General features: G+C 36.8%; 1 protein-coding gene across 2 annotated transcripts in view; it reads right to left on the bottom strand.

Annotated features, from left to right (window-relative positions):
* Positions 1–2,267: 2,267 nt before the first annotated feature.
* LOC121305331 (ceramide transfer protein) overlaps positions 2,268–25,509 on the bottom strand; it is a 53,765-nt gene continuing 30,523 nt past the window's right edge. The window contains exons 4-18 of one of the 2 annotated variants that reach the window (XM_041236942.1): positions 19,554–19,661; positions 19,132–19,270; positions 16,841–16,924; positions 16,244–16,401; positions 12,427–12,519; positions 12,197–12,283; positions 11,298–11,390; positions 10,683–10,760; positions 7,113–7,208; positions 6,147–6,279; positions 5,918–5,988; positions 5,374–5,502; positions 5,122–5,251; positions 4,895–5,031; positions 2,268–4,686 (exon numbers count right to left, since the gene is read on the bottom strand). In XM_041236942.1, the coding sequence (XP_041092876.1) occupies positions 4,904–5,031; positions 5,122–5,251; positions 5,374–5,502; positions 5,918–5,988; positions 6,147–6,279; positions 7,113–7,208; positions 10,683–10,760; positions 11,298–11,390; positions 12,197–12,283; positions 12,427–12,519; positions 16,244–16,401; positions 16,841–16,924; positions 19,132–19,270; positions 19,554–19,661 (1,527 nt within the window). In that variant the 3' untranslated portion in view covers positions 2,268–4,686; positions 4,895–4,903. The remainder of the gene's footprint in view (positions 4,687–4,894; positions 5,032–5,121; positions 5,252–5,373; positions 5,503–5,917; positions 5,989–6,146; positions 6,280–7,112; positions 7,209–10,682; positions 10,761–11,297; positions 11,391–12,196; positions 12,284–12,426; positions 12,520–16,243; positions 16,402–16,840; positions 16,925–19,131; positions 19,271–19,553; positions 19,662–25,509) is intronic. The other variant, XM_041236948.1, reaches the window with a different exon arrangement.

Here is a 25,509-nt window from a genome sequence, read left to right as displayed (position 1 = left end):
GCTTCAACAATATTACTGGGCAGTTGGTTCCAGACTCCCACAATAATCTGTAAAACGTGCTTCCTATAATCTGCATTTGTGACTCCTGGTCCTTGTTTCTTTTTTCAGGTCAAAAAAGTCCCTTGGGTCAACATTGTCAATACCTTTCAGAATTTTGAATGCTTGAATCAGATCGCCATGTAGTCTTCTTTATTCAAGTCTGAATAGATTAAATTCTTGTAGCCTGTCTGCATATGACATGCCTTTTTAAACCAGGAATAATTCTGGTTGCTATTTGCACTCTTTCTAGAGCAGCAATATCCTCTAATTGGCACATATTTTCTAATTGTCATATTACAAGACTCGCAAAGTGAATAATCATTTAGACAGATCCTAAAAAGGTGAAGGAAAAAGAAAAAATATATTGGAAAAAGTCAGAAAAGGAAGTTGTCATTCATTAAAAACTTTCTCAGTTGATTTGTTATGCCATTGTCTCCTGAAACAGTGAATGTCATGTTAACATATTGAACTACATGTCGCTTTGTGATTTTCCATATACTTAATGAAAAGAAAAAAAAAAGTGACATTTTGAAATCTAACATGAAACACTACAACAAAGCACATAGACCTCGCTGCAAACCACTTTAAAAAAAAAAAAAAAAAAGTAATAAATCATAAAACAAACCTAAAATGTGCCAAGAAATATGAACAGGAATCAAAGCATTCAACAAAATTCTCTTGTCCAATTAGACTTAAATATAACTTTTCCCCCAAAACGGACCACAGTATGTATGAGGAGAAAAGTTGAAAAGCCTTCAGTGAAGAAAACCTTTCAGCAGTTAGGGGACTGGAGAGATTAATCTAATTGAAGATCGAATGAAAGCAGCCACGTATCAAAACATTCTACACAGTGCAACGATACCATCTGCTCGTAGGCCGACTGGCAGACAGTTTATCTTCCAACACAATCACCCAAAGCATACGGCTAAGTCAACTCTGGAATTCTTAATGAAAACAAAAAAGTTCTGGAATGGTCTTCGCAATCACCAGATCGCAATCCAATAGAAATGCTTTGGACTGATCTGAAAAAAGCTGCAGCCAAGCACTGTATCCAATCTGCATGTGCTGAAGGAATAAGATGTAACATACTGGTTAAGAATGATCGAAAATGTCTGAAAGCTGCAATTAAAGCAGCACATACTGAAGCGCCAATGCTTCTGTCATGAACAAATACTTTAAATGTTTTCTTTTTTTTTTTTTTAATTATGATTATTTGTTAAATTACTAGAAATTGTGCATTTTGTTTAATTACAAAGTTGTTAAACTTTACTAAATGTCTGTCCTTAATCTGTTGCCTTGAATTACGGTACAATAAGCATAGGTGCCAATACTTTCATCTGTGACTATTAAATAGCAGGTGTATGTTTTACAAATAGGTCACAGATCTATTTGCATTAGAAATATGACATGCATTTGAGGAGGAAGCCACTAATAATAGTTATGTAAAGGTACATGAAGTTTAGAAATAGAAAATATAGATAAGAAACCATTCTGGAAGTGTACTTGTTTTTGTAATATATGATCTGTTTATTTATTTCAGGATTTCGTGACAATTAAGTTTTTAATCCCAATGAAACTGTAAAAAAACAAACATATGGCCTGCACCTTTTCAACCCTGTCATTTCAATATAAAAAAGCTTTTCTATGGTATCGATTGTGTTGGGTGTTTGTACTGTCTGTGGGCCAATTGAAATACAGGTTCAGATGTTTGAGAAACCCTCCTGAAATGACATCACAATGAGCTTCTCTCACCAGAGTGAGAGCAGCCAATCCTCTTTCACTTCATCACATCTCACCAGCACAGGACCAAGCCGAGTTAAGCTTCAAAGCAAAGAGCAGCTCACTTCTACACAACGCCCTGTCACTGTCCCTTTTCTTTACAGGCAAACACAGAATGTGTTTTATAAAGCTGCAAACAGACAGAGTGGCAAGTGAAAAGAATGTATTTCTGATCTGATCAGTTATTGATACAAAACACATGCTGGAAAGCTTTAAGGACATGCTGTTCAGTCCATCTGCATAGCCCTTAATCAGAGTACCCCAGCTGTTCCCCATTTACTATCCCCCATCCCTTATGGGTCTTAAGAAACACATCTTTTTTTTAAATTTTTATTGTAAAACACACGTTAGGTCTGTTTTATGCATATCATCAGTTAATTGATATTAGCAGTAGCACTACTGTACTAGTGCTCTGTTCATAATCAGCACAAACAAAACACAACAAAGTATTATTTTAATTACTTTAAATACTGGATTTTAATTTGAGACAATAACATGGAAGAGGCAAACTCTTTGTAAATGATTTTCTTTTTTGTTCTCAATCATATTTGCTTTAAACATATTTTGTACAGATCCATACCATTGTCACAAGAGCTAACAACATTTCTATAGTTTAACTAATTTTATAAAGAGTCTATAACACAACAGTACACTATACACTGCCAAAAGTACTTCGAGCAACATTTCACCTCAAATGTGTGGGAAGAGAAAGGCAAATCAATGTACACATTTGGTGAATAAACTTTACTGGTCAGCTGTACAAGATTACAGGATATCAGCAACCCACTGTCAAATAAATCAGCTCAGACTGATGAGTTTACGATTGGTGAAAGTATTCTTGAGAACTGGCCAGTGCATGTGTAATAATGGAGAATCAAATCCAGAATGGAGACAGTATCAACAATCAGAGGAATATCCCATTTATATGTATTCTCCATGTGGACTGAGTCTTGCTCTGTTGCTGCTTTCTAGTCTATCAATGCCTTACCAAAAAAAATAAAAAATAAAATGGTTCACTGGTTGCACTGCACTGGCCAAGGCTGACCTCACTGGAGCCATGGCACTGGACTGTCATACATTTAAACAGTATGATTTATCATTACAAAGGCTTCTTTAGTGTAATCATTTTATTTACAGAACATTTCAAAATTACATCACATTTAGTGCAACTGCAACTAATTAGAACACCATCAGATATACACATTCCCTGTAAACTTCCCAAACATTTTTACATCTTTATTTTTAAGATCAAAACAACCTAAATGATTGGTTTTGGAAAAATCCTCTTGCCTGACCCTACAGGTATTAATAGGTTTAACATTCCACTTGGATTTTTTGGGGGTTTAGGATCCAATCGTTACTAGCTATGCAGAAGAAACGGTATGTCCACTTGGGCTGTTCTTGTTAATTGCAAAAAAAAAAAAAAAAAAAAAAAAAAAAAAAAAACTTATAAAATAACCAGTCAGATATAAAATTGCTAGTGAAATGTTTGTCTGAGATGCAAAGTATAAATGTACATTTCTACAATATGTTAATCCTATCTTACAAAGTTTGTTTCTCCTGTTTTGGCAGCAGTCCCATTGATAAAAACACATGCCCTGCTAATATTAAGATGGAGACACTTCTCTGGTGGTGCACGAAAAAAAAAAAAAAAAGAATTTCTTCAACATGAAGTTTTTACAAAATGACATGCCACTAGACAAAGCTGGATGTGGATCTTGCAACACAGCAAACTAGGGAACTTTTAAAAATCTCCATCAATTTTGTACAATGCAGCTGACTAATTAATCATAGATGTACTGGCATAAGGAAGGGGTGGGGTTATGTGTTTAGAATAAAAGGTGCTAATTTCCCATTATTTCCCAATGAATAAAATGTAATCTACTAGGACTAAATAATGTACTTACATCAATTAGTTTTAGACTTGGGAGGCTTTTATCAAGGCCAAACTAATTATTGCTCAACTTATAATACAGGTCTGCTTTCTGGATGGCATGGCTGTACTGCATGACTTGCACCATCATTGTTCACAAATTAGATTCAAGCCATCCCTCCTGCCAGCTGATATTTTTAACTTACATTTTTTTTGTTTTAAATCCCAACACATTTGTATAACACAGATACAACTAAAAATACAGTAGAAATATAGAGATCTGAAAAAGGAGAACAAATAGAAATCAAGCTTTTCAAACTCTTAGTCCATCAGAACTAGCGTTCTTCATAGGAGAGCCACAGAGTGAAAAGGCAAGGTCCGAGGTCACTCACAGCCCTCAACAGGTATTACAAACAAGACGACTGTTTAAGAAACAATTAGCAGCATGAAGATCAGTGATTATACATAGCAAGTAAAAACAAACAAACATATTTGGACGTTTACAAAAAGCAAGACCAAAAGAACAACCACCACCACCACTTACTTTAGACCTCCAACATGACGATATAAACTTAATATAATAATTTTTTGTAAAACAATATTTTTGGCTATTACTGCAGGTCTATAGCAACATCTGTGTAAGTCATTTATTAATTAAAGCCATTAAACCACAGTTTGTAAAATCAAATGTCTGATTGTGTATCTTCCCCACAAGAGCAACATAAATGACAGCCATACAGATGTATTTAGTATAACACACTGATGCAGAAGAGAAGTTATCAGAGTACTAGTGTTGTATATTGTGGTCACAAGGCTGCTGTGTTCCTGACGTTACTAGCTTGAAGGCGCGATCGCTGCTGAATGGTCTTCATTACAACTGCAGACCTGAGGTTCTTGCAGGCGCTTCAGCTGCAGCGGATTCCTCCAGGTATGGAATGTGAACAGAGCCTGTTTCAAATCACTGGAGCAAAGCACACAAGGGACTTGGCAAAACACTGAAGAAAAACAAAGAAGTTCATTCTTGAGCGTTCGAACAATCTTGATTTTCATGCAATTGTAACAAACTAAGTGCTGGGACAAATACTTGAACAGAATTTATGAAAACGAGGCATAAGAAAACAATGCATAAATGACAAGAAATCCACAACACACATTTTATGATTTTATTGTTGATTCTTCTGCATTCTGCACAAGCAGATTTACCTCCAAACATTAGAAAAGAATAGGCTTTCCAGCAGTTTTCTCCTGGACGTATGATGTAAAACGCTTTAGGAATTTGGGATACTCTCTCTTTGCCACAGCTCTGAGGACTGATGCAGGTGCCCAGCCACCAGGATTCACTAAAAAAAAAAACAAGCGGTTTAAAATAGTTCCACCTTCCTCCAACTTCCTTACATTAAAAAATACTAAAACTATAACCTGTCACCTACCATTTGCAACGTAGGTAATCTTGCACAAGATGTTGTCTCTACAGATCTCTTTGTCGCCCTCTGGTGGACTCACTAGTGTTTGACAAATCAGTGCTATGTTGATTTTGGCACGCACACATCTGTTGGTGAGCTGATTTGAAGTAAAAATAAATAAAAGGCTTATTTAATTGATAATTCTTACGCTCTATGCATTATTAACAGCTCTAATAAAACCTGTATCTCTCTAATTCAATTTTTCAAAGCAATACTTACGGGGGCATTTTCATGATCTACAGAGAAATTGCAGACAGTCCATGTGTCAGGGTCGTTTTCATTGTTAGAAATAATTTTCCGGATTGCTGATAAATAGAGCACGTCTCTTTGAGAGGCAGGCCAAACCCTCTACAAAAGAAATTGATAACAAAACAACAAAGTCACAAAACACTCAACATTTAGATGTTGAGTGGACTAGTCCATTTGTATATTTAGCACACACATGATGAGTAAACAGGACGTCGTTCATGTAACTGGTACACCACAAGAGCTTCAGTTACTCGTTACAAACTTACATGCACTCATATACAAGGAGCTCTCCTAACCTAGATTCAAAGACATTCAGATTGAAATAGCGGCACGCCAGACACATGGCAATAAAAGAAGTACTGTATGTACTGGCAACCACTGGAGCCCTGTCACACGATGGACAAAAAGACTATACAGTAAAACTAAGCAACGCACAGAATCCTCTCTTAAACTGAACTTTAAAATATTGAGATGCGAGTTGGTTGGGTTTTCTTTAAATTAAGTTGTTTCATACCTTGTGTGTCTGATAGATGATGACTGCGTTGTCTGACAATCTTTCTACCAATTTAAAGTTTTCAACAGTTGCTGCAGAAGAAACAATACAAATGTTAAAATCTATACATAAGTATTATTAAAACAGCATCACATTAAAATACAAATATCATTTTCATTGGTTTTATAAAAAATAAATACAGAAAGTATGTGATTTCAATTCTTACTGTACTAGGAAAAAAAAGACTTACTTTCCCAATCATTACGGAAATCAACATTCCAAAAATAATGGCAGACTTCATGCCCGGTGACCCCTTTGACGACATGGGTTGCTTTTAGAGGGTCCAACACAATTCCATTTTCTTCCACCTCTCTCCTGTACACCTGCACACACAGATAAGCACATATATTGGAATTGCTCATCCATTCCTATTCCAATAAAAAAACAAGTACATTTAACAAGGTCCCTTGCCAGCTTCCTTCATAGTGTGACATACAGTGTGTATGTATTTAGTAAGCGGCTCTCTAGAAATGTGAAACTCTAAAGTGTGACATGCCAATAATTGGCTCTTGTCGATGGAGATCTTGAGCAGGTAAGAATTGATCATCACTTACATCTCCATTGGGGGATAGAAAAACAAATCCATAAATACAGGAAACAAATGTAATTGGTTCTTCTGATAACTCATATTTGTCCTAGCTCTTTAAGCAAGTCACTTCCAGGTTCAAAAGAATACCCAGCAGCAGCAGCTTCTTTTACCTGCTCCTATACCTGAGAACGAGCGCCCTCTCCTGGCACATGCTGGTAATCTGCTGATTCAGGTCGAGCTCCAGTTCAAAGCAGGTTTTAATGTAGTTAATGGAAGCTGCTAAGAGGCAATTAAATAATTTAGGACCTGGTTGGAATACAGACCAGGACTGGAATGGATCTCGAGGGCCAGAGTTGAGTCTGCTGTTTTAAACTGTGTGCTAGAAAAGAATGACAGGCAAACCTTCTACCTAAACCATACTGTCAACCAGTGTGAATTGCAGGGTTCAGACAGTTCATCACATCACAATACACTGTACATTTAATAATTTCCTGTCCCTGGAAATTACTAAATGTTACTGGTCAAATTGGCTTCACTTGAGTCACTGAATTGCCATCCTCTCCTTCATTTCAACAGCAAAACAGGTCCTATGAAAGCTGTATTCAATCTTGGCTATGCCATCCTTACCTTCATTTCTCCCTCTTCTACCACCAGCTGCCAGTTGGCATCCCCTCCATCATCTTGCAAAGAGTAGGTCATGTGATTCTTAACCATTTCCTCCACCTGCAAATGAAAAAACAGCTTCCATTAACAAACCTGTCAAAAATGTTGTCAGGGGTTATTTTAATGCAACAGTTTAATGATATTAAATTATAAAAAATGTTTTTGTACAAATGCATCTGGTAAGCGTGCATCAGAATGAAACACAGTTTAAAGCTAACAAACGTGTTGCTTGTTTCTGAACAACCACAAATGGATCTGTTTTGAGCTTCTTCATTGCAAACAACTTTAAACCATATTCTCCATTGCATCAAACTCTTAGAAATCAAAAACAACCACACGTCTTTGTTTTCAAAGAAGTTACTCAGCCATACCCTTGGCAATAAAAAACAATTTAAGGCTCTTACGACACACGATGATGCATGATTTTCTGTCTGGTATAGCAAGAAGAGCCTCCAAAAACTGCACTGCAAAATAGATCACAACTTCATATCTGGTTCTGTTCATACCTTGCTGCCCTGTGATCAACTTCCTAAATATTATAAACAGCAATGCATTGAATTCTACCTTTCTATGGGCTTCTTCATAGGAGCAAACTAATTCTCTGTCTACAGCAGTACAACTAACAGATTATATCATTTTCATATTGTCAGACAGCAGGACATTGACTGTGGCTCACCACTCTGGGTGTGCTGATGTCTCCCAGCTGTAGAAACCAGCTTGTGTATCCCTATGTAAGTGTGACATCACCATGAACATAGTTACTGTTGGAAAACATGGATCGAGAATGATTAGGAGTTTGCTACGCATGTGGACTGGCAGAGCTATACTGGTGTTCTTTTCTGAAAAGAGACTAATATTGCAGATAGCAGACTGTTTGGTTCAAATTGCACGTACTGCTAACCATTGATAGAGACGCTGCGTCTACAAACTCTTGCCCAACAATGACTGCAAGCTAACGAGATAACAATGCTGTGGACTAGAAGGGAACAGGTTCTAAAGACTTCAGAGAGATCGAAAGAGATAATCCCACTGGCATCAAAGGGGGTCGCAAGGAGATAACAAAAGGCAGATGTATGGACCTTTTGTCTCCAGGAGTGTGAAGAATGCACTGAGTTCAGAGGTTGTCACACTAGACTACACACACAGACACACACACATTACCACTCACACAATAAATTAAATTACCTTGACCACTGGTTAAGTGTCAGAGAAAGGGGAGGTGGACCATCTATACAGAAGGATATTTAATGTCATGCAAACATTGTAATGTTGAGTATTGTTTGTCCTGTACCTGGGACCAGACTCCCTGCATATTTCAATAAACCTGGCAACTGATTGAAGAAAAGGACTCTGTGCATTTTCTTGAATCTACTTACTCACCATCATTTTTTGTAAGTTACTTCAGTTACATAACTACAAAATCCATTTTTTAAATATCCTCTGGCTGCATTAAAATGAAAATTCCGTGCCAAATTATTAAGGCCCTAAATGACTCTGATAAGACAAGACAGTTTTACAGATTCTACAACACAGTATCAAGTATTTTACTATAAAAAAAACAAAGTAAAAATAATAAATACAATGAAATTCACTATCCATGTAAACCTGTTAGTATCTCTGGACGAGTACCCTTACAAATGATACCACGACAGTAAATCACTTTGCTCAGTGTTCTAGGATTAGTCCATTTAAATAGTAAATAGATTTTATACACTTTATGATCTTTGAATATTAATAATTTCACAAAAAACAAAATCTGGCAAAACCATGCAAAATAACATGCAGACATTACTACTGAAAACATTTCAGGCAATAAAAATAAATCTTTGCAGAATAAAAGGCATAAAAAACGACTGTTCTGTCCAGGTTTTTATTTTTATATAACTGCTTTCCACTCTTGCACCGGCTCCATTTTCCTATAATGCAACTTTTCACAAATATATTCCAGATTCTAAAGGAACATGCTACTTGGACAACATGTGTGGAAATCTCTTACAAGAGACACAGATGCTGGAGTGTTGAGTTACTCTACCAAATATCTGATAACCCACAAGCTCTCTGAATATGGTTTGATATTACAGGTACATTTGGCGTATGAATCCAGTTGCTCTACTTTGGTTCCTGTCGAAAGATTGTTGTAATATTCTAGTGTTACATGTAGGTAGTACAGGATGGACTCCTCCACTCTATGCCTTCTCACAGGAGCATAACCAGTGTGGGGCAGTAGTAATGAAAATGTCCAGAGACTATTTAAAAGATCTTGGTTGGATATCATGTACAGTGCATGACAATAGGGAGTCTGCAATAACCCCCCAAAAGTTCATTAAACACAAAATACAAAACATTCCTTATAAAGAAATAGCAGACAACATTATGAGGTACATCAGTGTGCAAATGCATTAGGAGCACCCTAAGATTTGTCATTTATATCCTTTATATTACCTGCATCTATCACTAATTTGCCTATTTTGACAATTTTCCAAAATTTTCAGTTACAGTGATTTGATTTAATAATCAAAACAAAATCATAACAGAAGCAATGGGGTGTTCTAATACATGTGCACATTAATGTATGAGGGCAGGTAAATATATTAGGTTTAGTAAAATAAATACAAGCTTTCATTCAAGAAGTAAAGTGATTTAACATCGTCATGCTACAGTGGCACCAAAACATTTTTACTGTAAGAAATTAAAGCAAAAACAGTAGAGTTCCCAGTAAAGCTGAAAAAAATTGAGCCAATATTGAAACAGATACAAGAAAGAACTGCTACAAAATGGCTTGGAGAAAATAAAAATATTTAGGTTCAGGGGAGTGTTCATAACAGCCAAAAAATATATTATTCTGTAGCAAGGCAGGAAGAGAGTAATGCAGAATGTTTTATTTTTTACACAATTAATCCTTACTGTTATATAGTATATAGAACTATAAATATGACTGAGTATTTTTGGTGCCACTGTATACTGCATTTCACTTTAATCAACCATACTTGTTAGGGCTTTGCATATTATCAGTGGCCATGAATAACAAGGTCCTGTTATTTGTCTTCTTTGCAATTCCCAAAAGCCACACTGGACATTTTGTTCAATATAAAAATAAATACATAGTAGACACTTGTTTTTATTTATCTGGCCAGTGGTATGTTTTGCCTAACTAACAGACACAGTCTGAATGAATGTGACATTAGTAAAGAGGTTTGTAAAGAATGTCCACAAAACAAACAAACAAACAAACAAACAAGCAAGCAGACAGAGGTTAATTTATGGACAAATGGTGAGTTTTGAAAAGTAGAAAGTAAAACAGCAGCAACCAAATTCAGTGCTCTTTTCATACAAAAACTGCATTCTGGATGAATTTCATCTGGTATATTAACTTCTGCTAAAGAAATGTAAGGTTAAAAGTTATTAAAAAAAAAAAAAGGAGAGAAGCCGCCACATGCTCTTAGGGTCTTGAGCCAGAACCCCCGTGCTTACAAAGGAGGGTAAAGCTTAACACAGAGAAGTACGAGAGAGCGCTCTGTGTAACGAATACGGTACCTGGGTGCTGAATCTGTGAACATCATCAGAGGCACTGACTAGATCAATGGAAGACATGGAGGGAGAGCGACTATAGTTCTACCAGAGACAGACAAAGAAAAACCCCAGAAATCAGAACACAAGCACAACAGAGCGTTCAATCAACAGCTAATGAAAAAAACAAAAAAAAACTACAAGAAACAAAGCCCAGTAGCAATGCAGATGAGCCATGAACAGCAGGTTATAAATGAACGCAGTGTTTCCAGCAGCGATGGCAAACCCCACATCCACTCTTTCACTGCAGTGCTGCAGAAAGTCACGGAAAGCACAGAAAAAATACACTTAATCTACTATAACGTCAATTTCTATCTTTTCAAAGGTGTAGGAGCTCCCTCTGTGATTTCGTAGGGAATTGGAGTTCAAGATTTTTTATTTTTTATAACAGACAACATTTTTATCCGCACTGGTGGCATTTGTATTTGGTACAAAAAAGAAATACATGAAAAAACTTAATAGAAACAGAAAAGAAAAACAAGTATAATCATGAGAGAAAACAATGGCTTTGTTTACAATCAGTTAGCATTCTTTTCCTATATATAAAATGTACTAAGTATTTAAACAAAATAAAACTAATACCTGCTGGGCAAATCTGTAGGTGCCAACCGTCGTATAGGCATCCCCAGAAGGCACTGCGGTGGGCCGGTGTATCCTGGCCTTCTCAGACTGAGACTGAAAATAGGAGATGCAGCATTAAAAACAACCATCCACTCTGCAGAAGATCCCACACAAAGAGAAGGGGCAATGTCTGTTTCTCTGCTTCAAGAGACAACTCACGTCACAAACAATTAACAAATCATTCAGCAATGAAACTAAACTTTTTATATGTTTTTGTTTAAAAGATACAGTGTCCAGTATTTCCTATCACAGTCCGAGTACAACATTAAAACCCTCCAACTATGCCCGTTTGCATCACCGGTTTCCAAGCAGTTAAATTCCTTTTTAGAGAATACATACAGCTATAGCCAAAGGTTTAGCATTACCCAACAGAATTAACTTATTCTGCTTCATAAAGTCAACTGAAACATGCTGAATAATGGTATGTTAACATATTGAATTACATACCGTTTTAAAATTTTCCCATAATCATAATGAAAAGCTGACCAATTGAAAAATGTGACATTTCGAAATACTGTACTTCTATTATGGCTCCCAGGAGACTTTTGCAATGCAATTTTGTAGTCTACTTGATTACATGATATTAAATAAAATGTAAATTGTGTTTATATATTTTAATATTTTTTTAATTACATCTCAATCCTAAAATTCTAGGTGGTGTAAAACCTTTGACCAGAGCTGTAAAAGCTGGGAAGTCATGCCAATGATATATTTCCTCTAAAGTTAACTATCTGCTTTATGATGACAGAAAGAAGACATGAGATTACACAGCTGCAGGAACATAGCACTGGCATGTTCTGCTATATAGGATAACCAGAACAGTTAAATGCATTGTAATGCTTCAGGTTGGAAGGAATTACCTGCTCCTCAATTTTGTCTTGCCTGTCAAGAGCAGCTTCCACTGCGTCAAAGAACTCATCTTCATTAATAAGGCTGTTTGGACCTTCCTGCAAAGCAAGACAAAGAACATGTTTCAAAATCAGAGAAGAAAAAAGAAATGTGAAAAATAATTAGCACGCAACAAGCCTAAATGAACCCCTGCAGATTGATTACAATTCTAACATGATTAGTTAAGAAACACAGTGAATACCTCATAATCAGGGCCGCCAAAGTGAGATTTCTTCTTAAATTCATTCAGTGCAATCTTGTACCCATCCTCTATTCGCCTTCTCTTTTCCATTTCCTTCAAAACATAATGCGCACTATGTCAATATCATCTTAGACGTATGGGAGCAGACAGATTTGAATTAAATACAGTACAATAATTTGGGGAACATTTCTATTTTTTGCAAAAAAGGTGTTGGTTCTGCCAGGAAGACATTCAGTGTCCAATTGCAGAGCGGCACCTCTGAATACATCTTGAAGGTGTTGTGAAAGCATGGCAACTATTCCTGCAACCATGTTTAGAGGGTGTAGACTGTTTCTATGAAGTCAGACACAGAACCTATATCCCACTTTGTCAATACGACAGTGCTACTGTGCAATCGAGGCAGAGCTGGTTTAAAGAGAACAGAAAAAAAAGGGGCAAATTAGAAAGCACAGCCCTGTTATACCACCAAACCAGGTTACATTTCCCAATACATTTATTATAAAATCTCTATTTTTAAACGAAAATTATTTTATATCCTTAAATATATTTCCTGGCCAACATATGAACTGCACCAAAAAGATAAAACTTTTGAAGAAATAAACCAGTCGCTGTTCTAATCCTCCTCTGTCAACCACATGATTCCAACTTTTTAAAATCCATTGCATGTTTTGAACAACAGAGTAGAAGTTAAAAAGAATGTAAATTTTAACATTTCCAATCGCGTTCTTATTCCAGAAAGCAAAGTGAATCCTGCTGCAATTCTCTTACGAACTTTGTGAATGTACAGAAAGAAGCCTGCTCTTTGTCCTGAAAGGAATGTACATTTTGCTTCTCTCGTGCCACAGTCTCAGTTTCCCCACAAGGTTTTAGCTTCCCCAGCAACATCTGGGTTTGTGAAGTCCTCTCTGTTTGCAGTGAGCTGGCACCAGAATTGAGCTTTTGGTATTATGTCCGACTTTTCTTAGCACTTCTTTAGTGACATCTCAGTATTGGCTAAGAGACTGGCCTTTCTTTATCATATGTACAGTATTGGGCACGTGATTTAAGCCTTAAATTACTGACAGAGAGCCACGAGCAAACTGGTTTTTAGATTAAATACCGAATATCTGTACAGTCAGCAGCACTCCCAATTACTTAAAAAATAGCACATTAAACAAAATCAGTACTAATCTACATACATTCATTTATTAAAACTTTAAATACGGCAACATCCCCACACACACACACACACACACACACACACACACACACACACACACACACACACACACACACACACACACACACACAGTACCAGTCAAAAGTTTGAGTACACCCACTTGAAACCAGGTTTTTCATGATTATCTATGCTTTTAACTGTATAAACTTGTCTATAAACACTTAATATTTCATTATATGATACATGTACTTATATAAGCTGATAATCATAAGTGAATTGCATTCAGAAATTTTATTTTTAAATGAAAATGTAAATCTTGTCAATTTCAATGAAATGGTCACCCAAAGCAAGGGATTTCAGTCTGAAGCCCAAGTCAGTTAAAAATCTGAAATGTGTATAACACGGTGTTAGAACACTGGCCTAAGTATAAAAGTGTCTTTGTTAGATGTCCACCGAGTTAACTAGCACGTTACCTAATTAACCTAATGTCACCAATTATTGTTAACAGGTGAGGGCCCATGATTACTATAAATATAGGTAGCATAGGCACAAGTTTGTCATTCCTTAACGTACGGGAGCAGAAAATGGCAAAATACGCTCAGTTAAGAAAAGAAAAAAGACAGTCTGTAACTACTTTAAGAAATGAAGGTCAATCTTTAAGACAAATCGCAAGAACTTTGCAAGTGTCTGTAACTGCTGTGGCCAAGACCATCAAACGATGTGAAGAAACTGGCACTCATGAGGACCGAACAAGGTCAGGCAGGCCAAGGGTGATCTCAGAATCAGAGAACAAGTTCATTCGAGTCACAAGTCTGTGAAACTGGCGATTAATTGCTCCTGAACTACAAGCTCAGCTAAATGCTACTAGAAGTACAGATGTTTCAACATCAACTGTTCAGAGGAGATTGCGTGAAGCTGGCCTAACTGGAAGAATTGCTGCAAAGAAACCATTGTTAAGAGTGCATAATAAGAGGAAGAGACTTGCCTGGATCAAAAAACACAGAAACTGGACGTTTGAGGAGTGGAAGTCGGTCTTATGGACCAATGAGTCAAAATTTGAAATACTTGGGTCCAACCGCCGAGTATTTGTAAGACGCAGAGAGGGTGAGCGCATGAGTTCTGCATGTGTGGTTGCCACTGTCAAGCATGGAGGAGACAGTGTCATGGTCTAGGGTTGCTTTGCTGGTGGCAGAGTTGGTGATCTTTACCAAGTCCATGGCAAGCTCAATCAGCATGGCTATCATGGCATACTTCAGAGGCATGCCATTCCATCAGGATTACGGCTAGTTGGGCAGTCCTTCATTCTTCAGCAAGATAATGACCTGAAACACACATCAAAGTTGTGCAAGAACTATCTAGCGAAGAAGGATAGTGAAGGACAACTCAATCTAATGACCTGGCCTGCTCAGTCTCCAGACCTCAATCCCATAGAACTTGTATGGGACGAACTGGACAGAAGAGACAAAGCAAAGCTACCCACAAGTGCCCTTCATCTCTGGGAATTGCTGCAGAAGAGCTGGGAAGACATGTCGAATGATTTCCTGCTGAAACTTGTTAACCGAATGCCTCGTGTTTGTGAGGCTGTTATTAAGGCAAAGGCTGGCTATTTTGAGGAATCCAAGATTGAGACCATTTTCAATTTTCTTGAACATTGCTTTGATACTCCTTATGTTTTGTTTTGTATATTGTAACGTGTGTTTTCATTTTCAAGTATTTATAGAAATGTATATGACGTAAAACATAGTTTCCAGCAAGTGTACTTTGACTGGTACTGTGTGTGTATGTGTGTGTGTGTGTGTGTGTGTGTGTGTGTGTGTGTGTATTGGTTGACAATTCCTGCAGAAGTGTACCCTAAATGTACAAGTGAAATGCTACTGCGTGAGAAAGAAAACAAAAGGTGCAACATAGTATTCTAACTAATATGACCCGGTTTCCCTTGAACTGCATTTTTTAGACCGATGGCCTGTGCCAGCTATTTCTTAAGGGAATGCAGATCAATACTCTACAGCAAAGCGAAGCATGTCTTTTTTCTTGCACGGGTTTAAAGATGCTGATGTGGGGAAACACAATCTAGATTAATAGTGGGTTCAACAGAAGCCAATGCATTGTAAAGATCAGACTCAGACTTGCTGACGGTGCAATTTGTGAACGGCAGCGGTAGAGGGGACAGTGATTCAATTACCACCACCACTGCTCCTCCATATGCTGCTCAAAGAAAAACTCAAATCGAAATAAATGCTGTTACAGCAGGAGCTTAGAAGTTTGAATATTTGATGGATTATATTATGGATGGATAACATTATTTGGGGTACCACATGTGATGGAAGACTATCAGCATTCAGGGATAACATTAAAACTTGTGATCAAAGAGGTTGATTGGGTATAACAGTTAAAATAATCATTGTTTCTGCTTTGATCAATATTTGCAATTTTTTTGAGAAGCAGGAGTGGCAAATAATGACCTAAACAGAAACAGCACACATAAAGGACATTAACACAGGAAAGACATGAATTATTGTTAAAATGTAGAGGATTTCAATATCCCTTTAAAATTATTTTACATTGTTTTAATTTTAGGGTTTAGTGATGATTAAAATAAGTAGTTTGTAAAACAGGTCAAAGTTTGTATGATGGACTCTATTGGGGGGGTACCCTTACCTTATCATGTCTTTTTTGCCAGCTGTCTTCACGTTTCATCATGAGGTCGATGCAGTGTGAGAGTGTTGATAGTATACCAGCAGTGGTAGCCTTAAAAGTTATAGCTTCTCCTTTAAAGTCAATGCCATTGATTTCTTTGGGTGTTACACATGGGAATACTGCAACAAAAACACCAATTACTCCAATATTGCTCAAAGGGCTTATCTATTCAAACATGATATGATAAGCCCAATTAAACAAAATACTTTTAGCAATTTAAATTATTTAAAATACCTGTAAAATTCCTCATGTGATTAGATTGCTATTTCAGCACAAACTGACTGCACAAACAGTAATGTCTATTCTGCCACAAGAAAAGGCAGCACACAGGCAAAATAAAATGTCTATCAGCTGTATTAAACAGACTGATAAAAGCCAAGGCTCATTTAAAATGATGTATGAGGCCTTTTCTTTAGAACGCTCATGGTGTCCCTTAAAAAGTTACCGCATAATTACATACTATTTATGAGATTCATAAGTTCTTACATACCATTATGAAAAGTAACACTGACATTATTATTTTTTTTTGTCTTTTTAACCTTCTGACAATGCACTCACATTTCTCTTTGCTGCCGTTATTATTGTGCAGAAATTCCCCATCAGATCGGGTTGTAGGAAAGTCTTCTTCATCATCTTCCACCACTTATAGGAATGCAAGAACACATCACATCAATGCAGAACCTCAGTTAACCAAGAGATGCTTTTACACTACCCACCCAACACAGTCACAAAGAAACAGATAAAGTAAACTGAACATACATTCTCAACAGCTGTTGACAGATGTTTGACTGTACAGGAGATCAGCTTGCTATTGGTGCTGAGCAAAAGCACTGCTAGGAACAAATACATTTGCATGTAGAAAGGTTGGAGCATAACTTTGCAGCAGTTTGCATATTCAAATTTACAGAGACTTTTGAAAGCTGTAATTTTAAAATTGTACAAAATACGTCCAGATAACCGAGTGTTAATGCAATACAATCTCTCCTGAAAGTACTTAGGAGCCAGACAGCTTTCTAATCTCCAGGCAGCACTTAGAAGAAGCAGTCTGCCCACAATTCAGTCCCAGCTAGGGTTTGTTGAATGTTTGCTATAAAAAAATGGTTTAAAAAGGGGTTAAAAAATAAATACAAATAAAAAAAAAGAAGAATCAGGCTTTATTACATAGTTTCCACAACTGTAGTTTTTAGAGCCCTAACGAGATCCATTGCTCAGACATGTAATGTTGCAAAATGTCTCCCACAACTGTGCACCTGTAAAATCTATTAGTCTTGAGGGCTCATGGCTTGGCTGTTACACAGTTGTAATCAAAAGTTAGACTGAAGACCTTAGGCAGAAAATTATTTATTGTCATAAATCTGGAGGAGAATACAATAAGATTTCCATGCATTTGAGTATCCCAATTTCAAGTATTGTTTCTGTTATCAAGAAGTACAAGACTCAGGGTACTGTCACAACGCTCCCTCGGACTGGAAGAAAGAAGGTTCTTTCACCAAGAACAAATAGAAGAATTGTGAGGAAGGTTAATAACAATCTGAGATTGACTGCCAAAGATATTCCAAGTGGGTCTGGGGTTACCATTTCAACCATAGGTCGAGTATTGCATGGTGAAGGTCTCAATGGCTCTTAGGAAAATGGCACAAGGACAATCGCTTAAAGTTTTCAAAACAGCATTTAAATGATGGACATAAGTTCTGATCAAAGGTTTTGTGGAGTGATGAAACAAAAAATCAAGCTATTTGGTCATGCTGACAGTTATATTTGGAGAAGGTCTGGTGAGGAGTACAAAGAAAAGAACATCATACCTATTGTCAAGCATGGAGGTGGTAATATCCTTCTATGGGGCTGTTTTTCCTCTAATGGCACAGGAAATTTAGTTCCAATACATGGCAAAAATGATTCCATAGCATACCAAAAGATATTGGCCAATCATCTGAAACCCTCCGTTCAAAACTTGGTTTAAAGCGCAACTGGACATTCCAACATAACAACGATCCAAAGCTCACATCAAAATATTCTTCAGAATGGTTAAAGAAGAATAAAATCAAGGTTCTGGAATGGCCCAGTCAAAGTCCCGATCTAAATCCGATTGAGAATCTTTGGTATGAGTTGAAGGAAGCTGTGCACAAGAGGTCCTCGGAATTTGAATGAACTGGAACAATTTTGCGTTGAAGAATGGTTAAAAAAATCACTAAAGCAGCATGACAAAAGCTCACTGACAAATATTCTAATCGTTTAAAAGAGGTTATTATTGCTAAAGGTGCCTCAACTAGATAAACAAATTAAATTGTCCTTGTCAGGGTATGAATACTTTTGAAGAAGCGTTTTTTGAGTTTTGTAACAAAAGATTCTTCCTAGAAATTTTTATTTTTGAAATTATACAATTTTCATTGGGGTATGTAAACTTTTGACTACAACTGTATATTGTCTAAATTGTATTATTAAGGTTTTCTACAGAACCCCCCTACAAATGCTTCACGTCCACAGTCAATCCTCATATTACCCAAGCAGTTCAACTTAAATTAATTCTAGCTATTCATTTTGTAATAAAGAGAATGCTTTTAGTATATGGTTTAACGTACTGGTAGATCCGTTTGTCTTTCTGAGGTCAACATTTTCTTATTTATTCAACATTTTCTCTGCAACACAGAACATGCAAATGTGAACCACGTTCTTCTGTCAAGTACACACCAGCCTGAACACATTGCATTTTATAAACTAGAGGAAGTGAAATGAGGTTAGCTGCATTTTTAATAACAAAGGACCAAGTAGAATGCTATGGTATCCTCAGTCAATAAAGGGAAAATCCCGCCTGAGAATGAGCTTTTTTTTGTTTTACTTTAAAACATTACCTTTGTCTCGCTGGAGCTCATCTTTGGAAACGGCATCGGAACAGGCATCAAAGTACTTCTGCAGAGTGTCAATCTGCCTGCAAAGAATATCTCGGAACGTCTCCATTTCAGCAAGCTTTTCACGCAAACTGTGCCCCTTCTGAAAATAAACAGCAACTCTATCAGATGTCAATGGTTTTTTTTTTTTTTTGTCAGAAAGTACGGTTTGGTTTCCAAAAGAAAGGGTTTAAATGCTATCAATTTAAATTCACGGTTTGTTAAGTGTTTTTATTCATAAAATATAAGCACTGTGATTTCACATACATTTTATTTCAGCTATTTTAGCACTGTTTATTATAGAGCAAACACATTTATAGGGAACTCTAACAGATGGAAAAGCGTACAGTAAAATATTATGCATTGAAGGGTTTTATTTCACTCACTTTAAAGGACGATGTGGACGTGGCAGAGTAATTACTTGCTGCAGACGTGAGAGACAACATGGATCCGTGGCGTCGTAAGCTTGACTCCGAGCCATAGCCAGACTCTGCCTAAAATCAACATAACATGCCATTCAATAGAATACAAACAGCTTGATTACACATAGAGTATTAGATCTGTGTATACAGAATATGCAGCCTGCTCCTGAAATAATGCATATCAGATGGGAAGATGTTTATAGGACATTGTAACCAGACAGGGGATCAAGGAAGGCTTTAAATCAGCTGTTTTGTTACAGTAGTTAGGTAGCTTAAACATTACTAAAATTTGAAACAGATTTTTTAGCTCCAGGATTTCAGGTGTCCCAATCGTATTCACAAGGTTTAATGGCTTGTCCTACAAGTAACGCAAACTGAATTTAAGGGAGAGGAGCCCTGCTTTGAACCTGCTGTTGCAGAAACCTTCACAACATGCCTACCCATGTGGTACCACAGACAGACAACCAATTATAAAGGATTATATACAATTGTACTGCAGTCCCACCTATAACAATAAATAAAACCTCCAAACAGAAACCACCCTCTGTAGAAGCCTTCAGATACAGTACTGTAGTAAAAAAAAAGTTAAAACATGCCCAGTGCAGGATGAACCCTTGATTTCTGTTAAATACTGAGGGTGAGGTAATGGCAGCTGAAACTCTCTCATGGGATTTGAAGCAGACAGCCCCAGGCAACACGGCAGCCATGACCTCAGTTGGGTCTAGGACAGAAAGCACATAATATGATGCACAGATGCAACGATGCACCAAATATAAACGGGGTTTTCTGTGCAGTAATGCAGTAACTAAGGCACTGCTCCAATTTGCAAGAAAGCTGCCTTTTAAATCTTTGACTGCCGGAGCAAGATAGAAGCAAAAGAAAACCAAAAATGCCCCTTTTGAACACAACACTCCTCTTTACACCTCACTCTTCTTTGAAGTGCACGCCCCTCCTTCTCGAGTACAACGTGACTCGTCCTCCTTTCTCGCGTTATTCCAAAATATCGGTACACCTCCTTTTGACAGTAAAGTATGACTTACGTCATCCTGGGCATTCAGTGGGTTAAAACGCAAAGAGATACTGCAGGGAGTTGGAGCCGAACAAGAGCACTGGACCAGATCAGCCATTAAACAACAAGCATGAAACTATAATCTCCTCTGACTAACTGGGGGTTTGTTAGGACAATTTTATTTTAAATGGCTAGAATACTTGAAAACGGAATCCTGTGGCAACTAAACATTGAAACATAGTAACTAGTGTATACTGTAAAACTACTTAAAACATGAAAATGTAAAAAGTACAAATGTAGGTGACTGTACACATCTGTAACATGCAGTTCACAGTACTGTACACTTACACACCTATTTCCTCCTTTAATATTTTGGCATTCACTGCCTAGCTTACCAAACTAGTGTTTCTGGTTTTATTCTCAATAATAAAATATCAGCCTCTGAAATATGAACCCTTCCCTAGATGTGCCAAAAGTAACTTTCCCTCCAGGGATCACGAGAAAGGACACAATGTCTGTAAGTGCGGTGCAATTTCACAGTCACTGCAATTGGACAAAATGTAGCTATAAGCTTTTAAGAATGCTTTTTAAAACCAAATGAATGAATCCTTTAGAATCACACCCTTTATGTGATTTTCTTCAGTAAAAGTGTCTTCTGTATCTACAGTATTGTAATACATTTAGCACCTGCACTGTAGCAGAAGGTTTGAAGTACGGTTACTCAGTTGAGCAGTGGGTAAAATCTTAAAACAAGCAGTTCCATTGTTCTTAGAATACAAACTACTGTTTTAGGAAGTCAGTTCAGGATTCGTTACAGTAGATGGCAAAATACTTTATGATAGCACACAGAGCACCAGCAGTAATTTCTTACCTTGCAATGTTTAATACACAAGCACACTGTCAACTTAAAACCTACCTGTGAGCTCACATTGTAACCCGTCACATTTATTTCCATTTGTTTTCTATTTCAAATGTTTTAGTTTTTTTTTGTTTTTTTTAAACTTTACAGCAATGAAAAACCTTTACCTTTGAATGATCAGGACACAGGTAAGACCTCTGCATTGCTTGACTAGCCATTTCAGGACTTTCCAGCACTCAACTCATTGTAATGCACTCCTATCAATATACTTTGCTTAGAAAAATGCATCCTCAACTAAAATTACCTAAACTGCTTGAGTGACTATAACGGAAAAACAATAAATCACATTTTGCTTAAACAATATGCAAAGAAGTAGTATTGAGCAAGCATACATAACACCACAGAAATCATCAAGAAGCAGTGGAAGTTACTGAGCTCTAGATTAATGAAACTGTTCTTAAAGTACTGCTATGCTCTTCAAGACAAGTCTGCACGCTGAATAAAAGCAAGCTGAATGTCAGCAGTTGAGCCATCTCAAAGCAGCTGAAAACAGTCAGACACAGTTCAGTTTACATTTACTAAACAAAACTACATGTATCTCCAATACTGTTCATGCAATAGGCCTTAACATTGATAACATACCTATATTGAAAGCATGCAGCATACAACACCCACCAATCTACTACTGCAGCATTTAAAGCACAGCAGATCACTTCTGCATGCATGGCTTGAGGTGCGGAACATCACTAACCATTCACTGCAGAAATCACTCTCTCATGAGTAAACCAGGGAGGGAAAATGTCAGACAAAAGCTTCCTCGCATCACGAAATTAAAATCAGGTAGCCAAATGAGCAAATCCAGATGCACTGACAACAGCCATGCACAAACTGTGGCCTTACACCACTCATGAACTGACATTGTTACTGCACTGCAACACCTTCTCCACTTCTTTACATCTCAGTGTGGGATCCATTAAAGCACTGACCAGTTTGTTAATTAAACACAGCAAGCAGCTCAGTACTCTTGCTTCAGGAATTCATTCGAGTCTCAGACAGTGCAAGCGCTGTTGTTGGGAGTGGTGCAGAGCATCAGGAGTCCAGTGACACAGTGGCTCTGTGCATTGATGCTGCTCTCTCTCAATACTCTTGTCTACAATCAGCCTCATCTGTGGGTTCTGGGTCTCTTAAATTGGGTCACTATTACACTAGCAGAGCAGAACTGGCTCAGCAGAAAAAGTTTAAAAGTATACTGCATGCTGTATAATGTAAAACAGCACAGCGTACTAGAAACGCAGATACTGTACTGTGCCTCTGATTCAAGCTGCTACAGTAGATGGACGGTAAACATGGATGCTGCCCTGGAGAGTGAAGCACATGAATTAGACATAAATAATAATAATAATAATAATAATAATAATAATAATAATAATAATTATAAATAACCCATGAGTTGTTCACCGGCAAAAAATCCACACCCAGGATTTTTATTTATTTTTTTAATACATATTTGTTTGGCAATTAATACAGACACATATTGCTCAGTTCAAAGAATTAAGCAGTTCAAAGTTTCATACAGATTTTTTAAAAGTTGGCACAGGCTGCGCAAACCTGTTCTGCAACCTTTATGACTCAGCGGGAGTGTTCATCATGACTGTGTAATGACCCCATGACTCCAGTATTCACTGGGTAGGCAACCTTGACTTTTGAGAATGCTACAGTACAGTATCACAAATTCTGAGCAGCTACAGTAAATAATTGAATATTCCACATGGAAATGCAGTCCTTATCCTGGTTAAGGTTATCCTAAATGCTCTCCTGTGTACAAAAAATACAAAGCAAATCGCAGCCCACAAGTTCCTGCTTCATTATTAGAAATACATGGCATGTATTGTAGAGGTGTAAAGACTAAACTGCACTCCTCTGTGCACATAATGTAACCTGACTGTGTTACTGATTTCATATTATTTAACAACCATTCTGATGTTGGATCACAAATGAAATGTATATGGTCATAAAAGCAACCTAGAGAACAAAACAAACAGGCACCATAAAGGTCTCTACATGATTTCTTATGATCCCAAATGTAAGCATTTTAGCCTAATGTACATTATCTCTTAAACTACAGACCCTTATTAAAAAGTAACAAAAGTTACAGTTAAGTTAGAAAACTTTCAGCAAGACCAGAGACCCATTCCAAGTACTTAGTTTGCATCCTGGCCCAAGCATTATAATAACAGCAAGTCATTTCTAAAGCCAGTTGTTTTCAGTTGGTGTGGTCTCTGCATATTTAACAAGAGCATGTAGACAGCTTTCACATTTCAAACTTTCACACACATACTACAGTTGACATAATTGCAGTTTTGTGGCTACTTAAACATAAGACAATACACAATATGAATGACTGAATTAGGTCTCACACGTTTCTACATGAACACTTACAGTACATAGACATTCTTTTCTTTTTTTTTGTTATGGTATTTTTCTCCACAGCATCATGAGATCAAAGTGTACAGTTTTCCATTTCTGCCACTTTTTTTTTTTTTTGTGGTTATTTTTAAGTTTCTTAGCTTAGTATCATTTCAGGTTTATAGAACTTTCCAATATATTCTAAAATGGAATTGCATGCAAGGACTGCCTTTAGAACCAAACAGGTTTGGCGATTTTTATGATTTAAAAAAAAAAAAAAAAAAAAAAAAAAATCTGATTTATTTGATTTCAAGCCGATCTATTTATTTATTTATTTATTTATTTTAATAATGGATTTTTTTTATTTTTTTTTGTAGTACCACAGTTGTAGCTCTACAGTACCTCCAAACTACAGATTTAGGTTTAATTTGGAAATGGTGGTTTGTGAGTAGTTGCATACCAAACTAAATTACTCAATTTTGAATTAATACATAAATAAAGCAAATTATTTATCTTTGTGCCATCCGCTAAATGTGAACTACATTATGTGAACTATAAGAATTTAGCGATGGAGTACGCCAGAGAAAAACATGCAGTTGCTACTTAGGACTATTTTGCTTTTATAGAGTGTTCAATTGTTAAAGTTCCTGATTGCACCACTAAATAAACCTGGTTTCAGCGGGTCTTAACACAGTGCTCAATTGTCTATTTGGGACCCCAATTCAATACAATTGTTATTTGTATGTTGAAACTACTGCACTAAAGTAAAGGAACCACTGAGACACACTTCAAACAGGTAGGCCAGGCATTTCTGTTTTATTTTTATTACTTTGTAGTTAAGTCTTTGAGATGTTAAAAGGTTATTTGCTTATTTAGTGTTTATTTGCTTAGAAAATACTAACCAGGGCTGTCTGTATCAGACTGTAATATAAAGTGTGTGTGTGTATGTAGATATTGTTTAAATGCTTACATTGCAAAGCGCTTAAACGTTCATAAAAACTTACCAAAAGCACAGCCGTACAAACCAGCCCAACCCCTCACCTACAGTACAAATGTAGAAGTGGCTGGCTTCACAGTACTCACTTTCTTATGATACAGGTATAACGAAAGTATAATTAAAAAAAAAAAAATAAATAAATAAATAAAAACGACAGATTCATTTTAAAGCTATTAAGCAGAACTGGGTAAAAACTCCTACATATAATGAGGATGGGGAAGCTCAGCTATAGTGCTAATAGGAAAGGATGTTATTAAAATTACCAGAGGCATAAGCAATCTCCATCTTTGGTTCAGCGGCGCTTTCAAGTCTCAGATGATGTGAGAGAGACCACGCTTTCTAACAGGGCTGAGCATAAGGGATCTGTTAAAAGGCACACAGTCTGTATCTATAGGGAATCAGTAGTTTGCCATCTTGAAACAATTATTAATTTTCCAGTGTGCAGTAGCAATTCATGTCTAGTGTATCTATGGCCTACTGTAAGTGCAAAACACAAAGGAATGAATAATATACAGTGCATCTGATACCAGATATAAAATTAAAGGCTAAATCATCTAAACTTTATTTCATCTCAGTTCTGTTCATTTGCGATAAATTTCATCTGCGAAAGCACTGCATTTTTAGGAAATCATTTTGAGATGTTAATTAC

Source organism: Polyodon spathula, chromosome 2, assembly GCF_017654505.1.
Source record: "Polyodon spathula isolate WHYD16114869_AA chromosome 2, ASM1765450v1, whole genome shotgun sequence".
NCBI classification, from domain to species: Eukaryota; Metazoa; Chordata; class Actinopteri; order Acipenseriformes; family Polyodontidae; genus Polyodon; species Polyodon spathula.
The sequence above is the reverse complement of the archived record's forward strand: the minus strand, read 5'-3'. Positions and strand labels throughout refer to the sequence as shown.